The sequence below is a fragment of the Puma concolor genome, chromosome C1, assembly GCF_028749965.1.
Source record: "Puma concolor isolate L17-30 chromosome C1, mPumCon1.1.hap2, whole genome shotgun sequence".
NCBI lineage: Eukaryota > Metazoa > Chordata > Mammalia > Carnivora > Felidae > Puma > Puma concolor.
Genome location: NC_141674.1, coordinates 162,538,891 through 162,555,523, shown reverse-complemented (window position 1 = coordinate 162,555,523; position 16,633 = coordinate 162,538,891). Strand labels below are relative to the sequence as shown.

General features: G+C 42.5%; 1 protein-coding gene across 11 annotated transcripts in view; it reads right to left on the bottom strand.

The window, feature by feature from the left end:
- RAPGEF4 (Rap guanine nucleotide exchange factor 4) overlaps positions 1 to 16,633 on the bottom strand; it is a 290,032-nt gene that overhangs the window by 68,740 nt on the left and 204,659 nt on the right. For all 11 annotated transcript variants that reach the window (XM_086718909.1, XM_086718910.1, XM_086718911.1 and 8 more), the window contains one exon: positions 15,062 to 15,245. In XM_086718909.1, the coding sequence (XP_086575035.1) occupies positions 15,062 to 15,245 (184 nt within the window). The remainder of the gene's footprint in view (positions 1 to 15,061; positions 15,246 to 16,633) is intronic.

The following is a 16,633-nucleotide window of genomic DNA, read 5'->3' as shown; positions in this document are numbered from 1 at the left end:
GGGAAAGAAGGAAGGTACACACTCTCATTTCCCCAAATCTGTTCCATGGATGACAGCTCTTTCGTGAGATGTCAATCAGTGTATGGGTTTTTTTTTCTATAAATTATTTTTTTTTTATATAAATTGTTTTAAACTAGCATCCAACAGCCTGCCTTTGAGGATAGAATATGGAAGTGTTATGGACGTTTTGGCATGGGAGGACTGAGTGGATTCCTAACCATCTTTAATGTGTGTGACTATTCTGGAATCACTAGTAGTGTTCAATAACACACCAATGATAATCAATACGATTGATCAGTAATTTGGGTGTTCTATTGCTCCCTGCAATATAAGGAACCCTGGCTAATGTGTTTTTGAAACTTCAAAACAAACAAAGGGGTGATCAAATCTCAAAGAGCTATGTGGAAGGACAGGCAGCTTTTACTTTCCACTAACTGTTGCAATCATGTATGTTACCTATTCTGTAACCATCAGTCTGTTTTCTGTATTTTGTCCTGAAATTCCAACAATTTGTGATATTACTCAATGTTACTGTATGTTAAACATTTAAACCTTAACGAGCTACTGATGGTATTTCATCCTTAATTGCATTACATTTTAAAAAGTGTTCCTTGGTCGGATAAATTTGGGTGTGTTGGAGTACGGAACACAGCACTGGATTTTGAGTATGATCAAGTTTTAACTTGATGAGCAGATCAAGTTTTAACCTCAGTGCAGCCACTCAGCAGCTATGCGGCATCAGTCTCAGTCTCATCTGCAAACTGAGGACGATACCTTCCTGAGAGAGACGCGAGAGCCAAGGAAGTAGCGAATGTGAAGGTGTTTGCGTATTTAAGTGGGAAAAAAATAGCAAAGTGATTTTCAAAGCTCAAACCTTTAAGAAGTTTTAAACAGGGGCACCTGGTGGCTCAGTCAGTTAAGTGTCTGACTTAAGCTCAGGTCATGATCTCACAGTTGGTGGGTTCGAGCCCTGCATTGGGCTCTCAGCTGACAGCTCAGAGCCTGGAGCCTGCTTTGGATTCTGTGTCTCCTTCTCTCTCTATCCCTCCCCCACTCACGCTCTGTCTCTCTCTCTCTCTCTCAAAAATGACCATTAAAAAAATTAAAAAAAATAAGGTAAACAAACAGATAAAGTATATATACTATCACAGATAAAGTATAACATGTGGGCCAGCAAATTACATCTAAAACTAAGTCATTGGATAAGCAGTTTGAGCAATCAAAACTGAATTGTGAATATCCTGAAATAGTTGATTGGGTTAAATAATTTTGCTGCCATATTATATATCATGTAGGGAGTTGATCGAGTGGGACTAACTGGAGGAAGAAAGCTCTATGCATACCTTGCACATTACCTTCTCAAGGGCAGCTTTGATGCGAACAAAAGAATATGGTATCTTTCTCTTGTAGCATCAACAGAGGATGTTTCCTAATCCTGACTATTCAAAGGGACACGTACTAAATCTGTGACCCAGGGGGATGCCAGCCAGCTTTACCTCCTGTGAAGGATCACCACTGAAGGACACAGCTGTGCACCAATCCAGTGCTTCAGGGCAGATCTCAGACAGTATGGGACCCAAAGATACCAAAGAAAAAACTATGGCCAGCCCTTCTTAGTAAGGGGCCTAATCTACTACTTGACTTAGACATGGGGATTTTGAAACTGGGACCCTTGGAGATTTAAAAGTCAATTGAATCACCCCAGCTGATCTACCACGATAGAGGCAGCTAATGTGAAAGTCTCAGGTAGGCATAATAGGATTATGGCTCTTCAGCATGAGGAGCGGCCCTGCTGTTCCTGCTACTTGACATCAGCTGCAAATAGCATGGACCCTCCTAGAAGCTTGGCTAAAAGGGAAAACAGTTGCCAAGTCTCATTCTCACCTCCATGGGGAGGAAGGAAACTCAGCTGGGAAAAGAAAAGGTTAGAATTTATCTCTAAAAATCTTGACAGATTCAAAGTTGGAAATCCATTCATTGTGGAAATCCAAATCAATGTGAAATCCATTCTGATCAACTCTTATGGCATTAGAATCTATAAATCCTATTATATTAAAACTGATTGTGTATGCCAACTATACTTTGATAAAAAATAAAATGAAGGGGCTCCTGGGCTCAGTCGTTTGAGCGTCTGACTCTTGACTTTGGGTCATGTCATGATCCCAGGGTTGTGGGATCGAGCCCTATGTCTTAGGATTCTTTCTCTCCCTCCACCCCTCTCTCCCGTTCATGTTCTCTAAGATGAAAAAAAAAAATGAAAATGATTATATTTCATCCAAGAGTTAAAACATATAATGAAGAGCTGTCCAGTCCTCAATGCAGCATATTGCAAATTTGACGCAGTGGTTCAAGGTTGCCCTGTGAGTCACGCTAGGTCATCTTAGGACCTGCATCAGAGTGTGGGAGAGGAGAAGTGAAGACAGTGACTCTGAAGAATTTCTGAAATCTCTTCACCGCCCAGCTGCCCCACACAACTGAGCACTGCCTGGAGCTCCACTTACCCCTTTCCCTCCCCGCCACTTACCACCCCCGTCCCCCCCCCCCCCCCCCAATTATTTCCCAGTGTCTTCTCTGGTCTGTTATTCTTTTGTTTACTGCCATTAGCTCTGTGCTCAGTGTGTTCTACCTTCTCTCCCTGGGGAAAAAGACAAAAAACCCCACCTTTCATCTATGTAATGCTGACACCTAAATCTTTATCTCCAAACAGACTTCGTGCCTGAGCTCCCAGAGTTTTCTGGCCAGCTCCATCTCCTCCTAGATAAGCCATAGGCACTACAAGTGCTCCCTCATCATCACACAAGGATCTGTGAAGCCAGATCTCAATCTCCCACATCTTCCAGACACATTCATCTCCCCTCTCTTCACACCTTACCTCATGGCTCTGCTCTCTGCTCCAGCCATACCAGACATCTCTGTATCCCTCCAAAATGCTAGGCTTTCTCGTGTCTCCAAGACTTTCCACATGCTCTTTTCTTTGCTATATCTTTTTCTGCTGCAAGCCCAACTCAGATGTCATCTCTCCCAGCTAAAATTGGTTGTTCAACCCTTATTCTTCCATGGCACATGGTCCTGCTGCTGTGGTGATTACAACATACTGTGAAGAATGCTCTTTGTTTAAATATCCGTAACTCTAGTCTGCTCTTCTCAAGAGAAGCAGCATCTGGTAGTGCAAAGGGCACTGGATTGGAAGCAGAAACTGGACTGGAGATCTAAATCAGGAACTTCCTAGGTATGTGATTGGTGTAATGCCTTGTTTCTGCATCTGTAAAATGGGAATAATTAATACGATTGTCATAAAGATCACAGGAGTTAATATAAGCAAAGTATTGATATATTGGAAATAGAGCACAAGTGCAGGATGGCATTATCACCAGGGTGGATGTTCAATATGAATGAAGACACACGTTCCTACAATTCATGCTGAACTGAGGGTCTACCCAAGGGAGAAGGCAGCAGTATTATGGACCAGTTCTTGTTCTGTGCCCAAGGGAAATGGGGGCTTATGCTCTGCCATCCTTCCTATCAAAGGTCAAGTAAGATGACGTGCCCATGACACAACTCACTTTTGATATGGCACACGTTTGTGTCATGGCAAATAGTTCATCAATAATGAAGGAAGGAGATAGGGTGAAAATATTGAACCTCATCTCTTACTCCAAATCCCATAAAATGATAGAAAAGACATATTTTCTATAGGATCATAGATTTTATTCATCCAGCCGTGAGGAAGAAATTACCACGTTAGACCAGCTGAAGTCACTCAGTAGAACTAAATCAAGATCAGTGGCAGCTTGGACAGAGGTGACCACCCAAGACCAAGTAGCACCTGTGGGGCTCAGCCCTTTTATGGCCTTATTTTTATCTACCATGCTAACGATCTGATTGGAAAGGTATTTTATACAATTTTTAAATGTTCATTTTTGAGAGAGAATGAGAGACAGCATGGGCAGGAGGGGGGTAGAAAGAGGGGGAGACAGAATCCCAAGTAGGCTCCGCACCAGCAGCGCAAAGCCTGATGCAGGTCTTGAACCCACAAACTGTGAGATCATGACCTGAGCCGAAGTCAGATGCTCAACCGACTGAGCCACCAGGCACCCCTGGAAAGGTATTTTAAAATCCAAAACAGCACTGAAAACAAACAAGCATCACCATCACCACAAACCACATAATAGTACTATGGGCAGACAGAGTTTTAGGAATTCTTGGGTGACAGAGAACAGATAGGGATAAAACGTGTGAGAAATGACTGGAAGGGGCCACAGCTCAATATTCACAGAAAATCACCACAGGAGGAAGACAGCAGATGAGATAAGGGCAGGACAGGGTCAGAGTGGTTCATCAAAAGACTGCTTCTTTCGGGTCAGTGGCCTCTTTTCCCAGGCCCCACAGTGAGCAGTGGGCAGTGGCAGAGTTTACTGCCAGGTTAAACCTTGAGACCTGCTCTCTAAAACATGCCCGGGGAGAAGCCTGAGAGAGAAGCCCTGGGCCCTCCTGCCGGACACAGAGGAGGAAAAGGAGTAGCAGCTCTCCCAGGAGCAAAATACCCAGAAAGGCCCCATTCCTGGGAAATCCTCCTTAGTTTGGCAACTAGTGGGAGGAAGAGGGGTGGCTTCAGCTTGCCTGCTCCCCCACGTGCCTCTCACAAAGCAAAGCCTGCCAGGAAACATGGCCTCCGCTGCCTTCAGGGGCAGCTCTGATGGGGATGCAGACCACACCTACACAGAAATCCATGTGGCGGCTTATTCTACCCCCTGGTTCCCCATTCAGCAAAAGCCACTCCGGAGAAGTAAACACTTCCCTGGGGACTTGGCTGGGTGCTGTGGAGAAACCCATGGCAGCTGTTTGAAACAGGATGGAACAAAGCTTAAAAACAGTTTAGTCTCCGAGTCCTAAATAACATTCAAAATGAAAGGAAAAAAAAGAAAAGAAAGCTACAATCCTGTGGTCTGAAGCGGTCAATGTAATCACGGGGCAGGCCACAGTTATTTGGCAATCGACCCAGGTAGCAGTGAACTTTTTGGTTCTGTTTACAGCCAATGTTTTAATGAGGTGAGAGAAGCTAGGACTGCAAGGTGTGAGGGGACTTACTCTAAAAAATGAGTATATTCAGTCAACAAAGCAATAAAAGCATTTGTGAGAGGTTTGCCACAAGCAAACTCACTGATGTTTCAGGGGGCCTTGACTTGTCGCTAGGACTGAAAGTTGAGGGAAGTCCCAGGGAGGAGGTCAGATGGAGCACGGGCAGCCAGCCTATGCCCACGAAGGTGGATCACAATCCGAGCCCCTCTCCTATCCCAGGTGGATCTTCGGGATTGTGGCAGCGATGACGGAAAGGCAGCCCAGCCTCTCCCAAGGCCGCCAGCTCGGAGCTGCTGTGCCATCTAGTGTCTCAGAGAAGATTCCCCTCTCTACTCAATCTTGATCTGCAGCTTTCCCCAACCCCCCCGCCAAAGGGCACCTGATAACAACTAAAAGTGAGCCTTCCCCACCACAATCACTGAACAAAGTCACATTTTAAAAGCGGGTTTCTCATGGCAAACAGTGGCATTAAGCACCTCTCACGCTTTGGTCTTTACGGGGGTGACAGGGAAAAAATGGAGAAGAGGTCCTACAAATCAGACCCCAGCCTGTTCAAACAGTAATGAAAGGGTCCCAAGGACTGAAGGCAATTTGGCTTTCAAGAGTCAAGGGAACACTGTGCCCCAAGCGGGAGGAGGGAACCCCATGCACCTTCACAGAGTAACCTATGAGGCTGGGGAAGTGAATTGACTCTCTGGCTGCTCTGAGTGGCAGCCGGTGAATGTACCTGGTCTTTACTTGTCCTTCTCCAGATGTCACAGGGAGAGATATTAGGCATCCCTGCTTCTTTACAAATCTGCGTGGTGCCACATTGATGTGGATTTGTCGGATCCTGCTGTGGAAAGGCCTAGTTTCTGCAGGGGATGCATTCTGGCAGCAATGTCTAGTTACAGACAAGATAATAAACGGGGATGGATGGAGAAGCAGTTTATACATTAAAGGATGGGAGGGCTCAGGTGATATTGGAAGCTGCTGGTAAATACAGTTTTATCAAGGAATTTATCAAGGTCAGAGACTGAGCTCCTCAGTTATTGGAACGTGGATAAAATGAGGGATTCGTCCAGACACCAAGCAGCATGTGGGCATGGCCAGTGGTAAAATATGCAGGTGAGAGAATAAATAAGCCATTCTTCTAGACCTGTCGTCTAGTAGACCTATTCTCTGGTGCATGGGAAAAATACCCAGAAAAGTCAATGTTATAAATATCTAGTAAGCCATGGTCATGCTTCAAAATAAAGGAAATGCTTTATTATTTTTTTTCTGAGGGGTGGGGGTACGAATGCTTTATTTTTCTTGCAACACTCCACCTCATCCCACCTCACTGTCCTGCTTATAAGTCATTTCTCAAACGTGGTCATTTTCCAACACCCTTAAGATTGTGAGAGCTCACCTCTTTCCGCTTCCCTTAAAGGAAGTTTGGTTTTATTTCCCACCCTCTTGTGTAATAAACCAACAAAACGTGTTTCTTTTCTTTACCTCCCAGGATCCTTGCTTCTTAAGAGTTACATCTTCCATGTTAGAGATATTCCAGGAACCTGGTGACTGGACTTTTGCAGCGTCCTGTCCAGATCTCTCTGCTCACTTCTCTGCCACACCACCACCCCTTCGCCTTATCTTTAACCCAGAAAAGAACATTTTAGGTTTATCGGATGCAATTAGGCATTTTTTTAGTTCTGATAGCAAAGCCTGTACATCCCTATGTACATTCTTTCCTTTATTTGTGAGGTTAGAAATGAACATTGTCCACCATTGCAGTAAAGGGCAGATGCTTTATGAATATTTGTGAGAAATGAAGTCACCCTCATCAGGACATGGGTAAGGAGCCATAATTAAGGCCCCTGAGTGCTAAGTGTTTTTAGGACAAAGTAATTTAAGGTTTTTCATGTTTAGCAATTGAATATGCCCAACATACTTCCAGCAAAAGTGGTTACTATGGGGACACACTAGAAGTTTAATATTAAACTTTTTAAAAGGTGCAAGTACAAATATTTTCCTGCAAAACATCTAAGCAGCAAGTTGAGAAAACAACAAATTTAGATGGCATCAGAGAGTATAGCTACCTGCCTTCGTGTATGATGCATATAGATAATCAGATAGAAAATGCAAACAGTTTTTGAGGAGGTGCTATGTATACGCATTATTACTTTTTCCTTGCAAAAATTCATTCTTACTTTTTTTCTTTTTGCAAAAATTAATTCTTAATCAGGGACAGATGGACTACCTATATTTCTTTGGATTTCACTTCTTATTTAATAAACACACTAGAGAGGGTGAAGTTGCAACCTAATAGAGAACACTGAATATTCTCCTTAAAAAAAAAAAACAAAATGAAATTGGCTTTGGAGTAAGCAGACATGGACTCAGATCCTGGTTCAGCCACACATACTTCCATGTGATGTCAAGGAAAGCACTTGACATCTACTAAACTCAATTTCTTCAAATGTAATCGTGGATAATAACATAAGTCCTACTCATTCCATAGAGTGGTTTTGAGGTTCAAGGACATGATGTATATAAGGTCACTATGTAAACTATACAGTGTGATTCATACATTAATTATTAAGTTTTGTTTGTAATTCCGGCCAGTGGGTTGATGTGAATATTTTTCTAAGTAGATGACAACGCTTGTACTCCACTCAGGTCCATGAGGTCATAATTGAGTAAGATGAGATTAGTCTGTCATAATTATTATATTTTTTTAAGATTATTTATTTATTTTGACAGAGAGAGACAGAGAGAGAGAGCACGCACAAGCAGGGGAGGGGCAGAGAGAAGGAGAGATAGAATCGGAAGCAGTCTCTGCGCGGTCAGTGCAGAGCCCAATGCGGGGCTCGAACTCACAAACTGTGACATCATGACTGAGCCAAGATCAAGAGTCGGATGCTTAACCGACTGAGCCACCCAGGCGCCCCTGTAATTATTATTTTTAAATCAAATACCCATGACGTCTTTCCTCACCAATGCTCTAAGAATAAACCCAGCAGGCCATTTTGAATCCTGTTTGGCTTGGGAAAGGTGATAGGCCACAGTAAAGAATACAGACTCCAGAGTCAGACAGACCTGCACCGGATCCTGAGTCCAACACTTTTGGGATAAACACAGGCAGGTGATTTAACCTATGCCTGTTTCCTAATCCATAAGATGGGGATGGTATTAATAACTACCTCACAGTTCTGTTGCAAGAACTGAATGAGATAATTGTTGAGCATAGTGCCTAGCATAGGTAAGCTCAATAAGTGTTGGCTGTGATTAAATATAATCGTATTTGTTTTTCCCTTTACAATCTCCTTGTGAAGCTGGGAGAGGGCAAGCCGGTATTACTAAACTCCCTTTATACTTTAAGAGATTTGTCATCTGGAGATGTTGGGTTCTAAATTAGTGATTTGGTAAGATGAGAATCCAAGGCTCTGGAGCCCAGTCTTGCTTTCACTTTATTTGGCAGTTTCTTGGGTCAAATGCATGTATCTCAAATGCTGTCATTAAATTCTCAAAAAATAATTAATTTTAACCTCACAGAACTCAATATCTTGCATTGTGTCTTTAGTCTCAGCATTCTCTACAGACAGCAGAGAAACTTGCCGATTGCAAAGCGGACCATCCACACCTCTCTTTAATGTTCTTCAATGGTGCCCCAAATGTCTATAAAATAATAGCCAGCGCATACAGAGTGCATAGCTGACCCCCCTCAATTAGACCTGGGCCTACCTCCCCAGCCACATTTACTAGCACTCTTGGTCTGGGCATTCATTCACTCTGAAACAGCTTATTGTTCCCTGCTGGAACTTTCCTGACATCTTTCTGGCCCCAATCCCACCTCTGCACTCCTGTCAGGCTGTTTTCTTTCTTTGTTCTGGCAAGAAGAACACTAAAATATTATTTTTGCTGCTGTTATGAAAGGGCTTGAGAATGAATTTAAACATCCAACAAGGACTAACTGAATGTATTAGAGACATTCAGAGGATAGCCTATTATACACCTCTTAAAAATCCCATCCTTGAAGAACATTTAAGGTTAAGAGAAAAAACCCACAATATATGGCCCTTTGTAGCAACGTGGATGGAACTGGAGAGTGTGATGCTAAGTGAAATAAGCCATACAGAGAAAGACAGATACCATATGTTTTCGCTCTTATGTGGATCCTGAGAAACTTAACAGGAACCCATGGGGGAGGGGAAGGAAAAAAAAATAAAGAGAGGTTAGAGTGGGAGAGAGCCAAAGCATAAGAGACTCTTAAAAACTGAGAGCAAGCTGAGGGTTGATGGGGGGTGGGAGGGAGAGGAGGGTAGGTGATGGGCATTGAAGAGGGCATCTTTTGGGATGAGCACTGGGTGTTGTATGGAAACCAATTTGACAATAAATTTCATATATTGAAAAAAAACCCACAATATATTACTAAGTGTAAAAAGTTAGGAATTTAAAAATAATAAGAAGGACAGGCACCAAAATGTTAACAATTATCTCTGGGAGATGTAATTGCAGGTGTTATTTATTTTTCTTTAACTCTTTTCAGTAGTTTCCAAATTTTCTACAATGAACATATTGACTTTAACAATAGAAAGTCAGTAAAATCTTATAATGAACCCTACACTGTAAATGGGCAGCTGTATCCATCTTCTTCTCTCCCAAATCTGAATCTCAATGGCAGTGATCCAATGGCTGGCTTCATGTAAGCATGAGGGATAAGTAGTAAATTGTCTTTAGAGAGGAGAGGCAATAAACCCAAACCTAAGAAATGGACCTCTTAATGCCATCATTTCTTCTGGTAAATTCTATAAACTTTCATTTAGGGCACAGCAATCTTTCCAGAAAAAACAAACAAACAAAAACAACAACAAGAAACCAAAAACCAAAAACAAAAACAAAAACAAAACAAAACAAAAAAGGCAAAGTTTTGTCATGCAGTGAAAGAAAAGATTCACAGTGAATTTCTTATTTCATAGAGATTAGGATCTTTAAGTCATGTTTCTCTCTTTTTTTTTTTTCATATTTCTCTTTTCATCTGATTTGCATTTGAGGATGAATTTCATAACTTTGAACATTTCTTAGCACATCCCAACAGAAATCAAAACCCTAGGAACCACTGACTTTAGGCTTGCTAATCTGGGTTCCCCTGAAGAAGCAACTTTCCCTATAATTATCAGGATTTCAAATTTCACACCCTCAAAAACAGCTTGGACAGAATAAGACCCTATTAAAAGAGGCTCTACTAATTTAGAAAGAAATACATAGCCTCTCATATGCCCTCTAGAGCAAATGTGTGGAACAGCAGGTGGAGCTATCTTAATGCAGCCAACTAACACCCCCACTCCCACCTGGTATTTTCTCCTATCATTTGATCATCTGAATTGTTTCCTTTTAAACTTATGCCCCATAGCATATGTTAGAAAATATTAGTTTATCATATGAAATAAATGAACTCAAGTTTCTGGCTTATTGGGAAGATTCCAGAATCTGCCAAGAATTCTTTTTGTTGATTCTCTTTCCCTTAGCTATGTATATTTTACATGTTTACATATTAAACATATATATATATATATTTATGTATATATATGTATATATATACACATATGTTATATATATGTATTTATATATTATATATATATGTAAATATATATATGTAAGTATATATATATATTTTTTCCTTCTGGTCAAGCCAACTAACCTATCTCTTTCTGAACTACTTAAGCTTCTAGGCTTTAAGGGAATTCCCGAATTGCAGATCTACCTAGAACTAGATTTGGCAAATGGCATCTACTTCATTTCCCTCCCACTTCTAAGCTGGTTTCTGATAGACTATGCTAAACAGCGGGACATCATGTCTCACTTTTCTTGGAAGAAGAGGTTGAGAGGCATGTACAGCAAGAACCTTCTTTGTCTCTTTTTATCCAGCTAGCTGCAAGTTTATAACATTCTGCTTATCTGGTCACTCCACATCTTTTTGCCCATGGCCCCCTATCCAAAATATCTGCTCAAAGGTAAGCAGAAGGAACATTTCTATTGGCAAGGATCTCCACTGTATCTACTCGCTGTTGGGTAACCTCTTGCTTTTAGACTTATAAACAAAGCAAAATCAAAACAATTAGCTCCAAGAGCTCATTTTAGGTTTGATGGCTCTGTCTGTGAGCTGCAACAACAGCACCATCAACTGTCATTGTTCTATAGCACTTGCCCCCCAGTGCCATCCAGGTCTGCACCTGTGAAACCAGGATGGGCATTGTGAGTCACTCTGCCTGCCACCACATAAAAAGCTAATTTCACATTCGGGATGTATGTTTTTTTTTCAATACCAATAGCAACAAGAGTATGCCAAAAAATTTCCCCTGAAGCTCTATTCTGTTTTTTAAACTACAGAACATTCTTTCATAGTTTGACAGTTAAAATGCTGCAGTTAATGTAATAAACAGAGAATTTTTCTAAGTAGCCTGTCAAAACAAGTGACACTTTTTTTTTTTTGCTAGTGAGTCTCAGATTCAGAACAATGGGAAGTACCTTTCAAAGCAACATCTTCATTATACAATCAAATTCTCAAAGTAATCTTCTCATCAAAGAATATTGTGTTATTTCTTTCCCAGTAATTATCAGAGTTCTGCAGCCTCTCTGGCAGTGGTGACTATTATAAAATGCAGCTGTGCTGAGTTTAAAAATTGGGGGGTCCTGCCCTGGTCGACATGGAGCCAATGCATCTCATGCCTCCACATTTCCTAATGACTTGGCTGTCTGGGCAGTAAAGCGTCAACATTTCCAGGACCTTTACACATGCCCTCAGGTTTCTAGGAGCAAAGTGCTCAGGGGGTCTCTTTAAGGACAGCAGTGATACTGGAAATTCTTGATCACCTAAGCATATTTTCTTTCCACTTAAATAAATTAGACGCTACAAAGGTTATTATCAGACTCCCTCCACCCCCAAAAAGGTGTATGTGTGTGTATGTGTGTGTGAGTGTGCGTGTGTGTGCACGTGCATAGGTTTGAAAGTCTGTCTCAAAAAAATTAGATTCCTTCTTTTTCACTTTCTCATCTCTTGGGAGCTGTCATTCCAATAGAAAGAAAATCTAAGAGTATTGAGTCAGAAGAACTACCAGTTCGATTCCAATTTTGTAGTTTGATAAAACCTGGAAAGGTAAGAAAATCCCAAGGGAACTCAAAATGATGTCTTGGAATACTAGTATAACCTGTATGTTCTAGTGATAGACTGGAAAAATCCAACCTTTGGAATATAGTTTTCTCTGAAGAATCTTTGGGCTGCCAAGGATCATGCAATTCAGTGCTGTATGGAAGAAAAAAAGCACAAGCACAGGCTCTCTTTCTAAGGGTGACTCAAGAAACCAGCTCTCAGGGTCTTGTGAGGGTGAATCACATGAATGTTTCTAGCACACAATAGGCACTCAATAAGTGTGTTTGTTGCACCAGATCCTAATTTGGGAGTGCCTCACCTCCTGGATTATAAATTCTCCAAAGGCAGGAACCATTTTATTATTATTTTTTAAAGAAAACCTCTTGGTACATGCTCAAAAATCTTTGTGAATCAAATGGCATTTCTGCTTCCCTTGAAGCAACGAAGAGCTGCAGGAACATTAGCTGCCAGCAGACATTCATTTGTTCAGTCATTCACTCAGCAAAAGTTTATTGGTGGTCTATTTAGTGGAATGCACAGAGCTAGGAATATGGCCTTTTCTAACTTCTATGCCAGATTAAATCCCCCCTCTCCATATTATACTCTATTAATGTACACTACATTTTCCTTTGTAGCATGTACTGCAGCTATGACAAAATGATTCCTTGCCTAACTATTTAAGGTCTGTCTCTTGGACTACGCAGAAAGCTCCAGGAAGAAGGTGCAACCCTCTTTTTCGATATTTTAGCCTTAGCAACTAACATAGTATCTAGGACAAAAATAGGTGTTTATCAAATATTGGTGAAGTGAACAAATAAATGAAAAAAGAAATGGGATATGTCTTTGCCTTTCAGAAACTCAGTTTAAAGCAATGTTTCTCAATAGGAGCATTACTTTCAGGACAGCTCCTTATTTTGTAGGGTCCTAGGTATTGTTGGGTGTATTTGGCAACCCTTGGTCCTAACCACTGCCCAGTGAATGGCAGAAGTGTGTCCCCACATGTACTGAGGCAACCAAAACATCCTCCCACACTTGCAAATGCCCCACTGATTCAGAACCACTTCTGATTCTGATTCTGTCCCACTTCTGATTCAGAACCACTGTATGGCTTTGACTTGAATGAAAGAGGCAAGAAGAGCAAGAAGGGGATGGATCTAGGAAATGATGAGAAAGTAAAAATGATGGACAATGGGACATAGGTGTGTGGGGAAGGGAGAGAGGAAGTGGACTCACATGAAAGAAAGCACAGTTTGGAACGGTGTTCATTTGAGTTCTCCATGCCCTGATGATTCCCTTGTGTCCCCTTAGCCACCCACCCCTGTGATGTTTCAGGACAGACAGAGCATAAATCAGCTGGGCAAGGTTCTTGGATACTACCCATAATTAGGTCAGTGAAGTTCTGGCTTTTCTGTTTGATAGTTTGGATTTTCCCATACAATTTTTGTTTGAAGAAAGGGTTTTGAGGATAAAGGACCAGAACCTAACCAGTGTTCTAGAGTTAAACATGGTGGTGCTAACTAGGATAAGGGCAGGCCTATGAAACACATGGAGGTGGACATTAAGACCCAAGAGAAAGTCCTGACAAAGGAGACATCGCATGACAACAAGTGAAATATGTTGAAGAAAGGAAACAGAGAAGCACTAAGAAGTACTATAAGTTGGCATGAGGGGCAGATATTGAGGAAGTTGGCCTAAGGGGCATGGCACTTTTGCAAAGTGCCCCGTGGACATACAAGACATGTGAAGTTTAATGCACTTGTTGAGACCCATGAATAAATGGAGGTTGGCCATGCCTGTGACTCAGAATCGACATCCACAGCTGCTGGCACTGGCCACAGGGTGGAGGGCCGTTTCATTCCCAGAAGAAAATCATAAGCCTGTGCATGGTGGCCTCAACACCAAGTGCCAAGTCATGCCTTATTAAAAAGGTTTCCCCAAGATTGGGACTGTGGCATATGCTTCTTTATATGCCTCACAGCGACTGGGAGAGTTCTCTAAGTACAACAGGGGCTCAGTACATTCTTCTTGAATCCATCTGATTAAACACTTCAGAATCCTCCAGTTTAGCGGATAGGTTGTTACTGAAGGTGAGGTGGGTTTCAGTTGAGATGGAAGGGAGAGAGCATCTTACTAGTGGGAGGAGGTCTTGAAGCACTAATGCAGCAGTGGTATTCTTTTAGGAACGTGTCTTTAAGCTAACGAGCAGAAGGTTCAAAATGGTGTGAAAGGATGTGTTGAATGAATGAATGAACAAAGGCACAGGCATGATGTCTATGGTTCTGATGACCTCCGCCCTATTGCATTAGAAAGACAGGGGCTGTCACATTCTGGCATGGAAACAGAGCAGTTTCTGTTCGTCATTGCCCAAAGGTTTTTTTTTAATGTTTATTTATTTTTGAGAGAGACAGAGACAAAGTGTGAGAGGGGGAGGGGCAGAGAGAGAGGGAGACAGAATCCAGAACAGGCTCCAGGCTCTGAGCTGTCAGCACAGAGCCCGACACGGGGCTTGCACCCACAAACCGCGGGATCACGAACTGAGCTGAAGTCAGACACTTAACCAACTAAGCCACCCAGGAGCCCCCTAAAGGTTTTTTAATATGTGGACTTAGTTTTGACATCTCGAACCAACCACTAAAATTCTGTACAGTTTTAACTCATGCAAAAGGGAAATGGATTTATCTGGCTCAAAAGTAAAATAGAAAAGAGACAAACACTGCTGTGTCCCACCTCCAGAGCCTCCCCTTTGGCCCTGAGTGCAGGCCAGGACCTGGGAAATCAGCCTGCTTCCCTGTGGCCCAGGTGAGCGTCGTGCTTCCGCATGCCCGTGGCCCCAGGGGACTGGCACAGGGTGCGCACTGCGCTCTTACTCACGGTTTGCGGAGGGTCATCCTCATGTGGGCGTCCGGGCCCATCTGCGACAGCAGCAGCATGGTGTCCTGCAGCTCTTCATCACACTCCTTCTTCTCCTCCTCAGTAGGCAAAGGGGCATCCTCGTGCTCATCATCCAGAAATCGATAAAATAAATATTTGTCTTGGAAATGGTGTTCCTGGTCCACTACGTGAAACATGAAGCCAAGGATCAGCTGTTGTCCCTCTGCCTCACAGCCCCGTTTACCAGAAGCAAATGGCTGGTGTCGGGCAAGAGAGCCAAGTGGCAGCAGAGCGGTGAGACTCCTCAGCCCTCTGACCCCGCCTCGCCCAGGGCCGTGCAGCTGGAAGACATGACTTCCCAACTGCGGTCATGCAGGCTCTCTCTGGCCCGCCCGCCACTGGCTAGCCCCACCACGTTCTTATGAGAACCTGCCAGCTTTTCTAAGATGAGCACTCTGACCAGCAAAAATTGTCTTGGTGACATCTTCTGGCATGTGGGACATGTGTCCCAAACAGGAAAATAACCAACTGCCAGATCATGCTCTATAATGGTTTTCGAGCACAGACTTAAAACAATCTTACTCTATAGGGATCAGGATTCGTATTTTTCTTTCCATATGTACTGTTTGTTAACATGTCTGCACTTTAAAAAAAAGTTTAGAGGGGCACCTGGGTGGCTTGGTCGGTTAAGCATCCGACTTCGGCTCAGGTCATGATCTCACAGTCCGTGAGTTCGAGCCCCGCATCGGTCTCTGTGCTGACAGCTCAGAGCCTGGGGCCTGTTTCAGATTCTGTGTCTCCCTCTCTCTCTGACCCTCCCCCGTTCATGCTCTGTCTCTCTCTGTCTCAAAAATAAAAACAAACGTTAAAAAAAAAATTTTTTTTAAATAAAAAAAAGTTTAGAATAAAATTAATTGTTTGAACAAAACTGACGAGACCGAGCTTCTAGGTCAAATAACCCTAGAAGTAACTTAGGGTAATTTCCATCCAGTTCTGATTTTAAAAGTTTTGTTTTCCCCTTGTTCCTTTTAAAGAAAAAGACTTAGATCTTGGTAGGACAGTCAGTGAACTTGGCTCAGGATCTCTCATTTCTATGTCTTAGAGACGCAGACCCTCAGGACCCATCCCAAACCTGCTGAGTCAGAATCTGCATTTTAACAAGAGTCCCAGATGGCTTGAATGCACATTAAAGTCTGAGAAACACAGGTGAAGCCATCATTAGATTCTCAGGCCTTGGTAAATTAAATGAACGATTTTAATGGTTTGTCAGTTTGGAAAAGTGGTCGTTAAAGCAAATGGCATGAGCAGATCAACCACAGTCATACTCCAGTCCTGAACAGCTACCCTGCCCCACAATAGCCCCTGCAGGTGTCAGGGGCTGCAACAGTGGAGCGCATTCCTGATTTTAAATATGGTCATCCCGTGTGGATACAAATTGGCTCTCCCAGATAACGCCATTGTTAAAAGGCAGCTTCTGAATTCATTACTTCCTTTTCCTGCCACCAGCCCCGCTGCACATCGCATTGCTCTTCATTCTGCCCCTGCATCAGGATTGCTATGCTCAGAGTATAA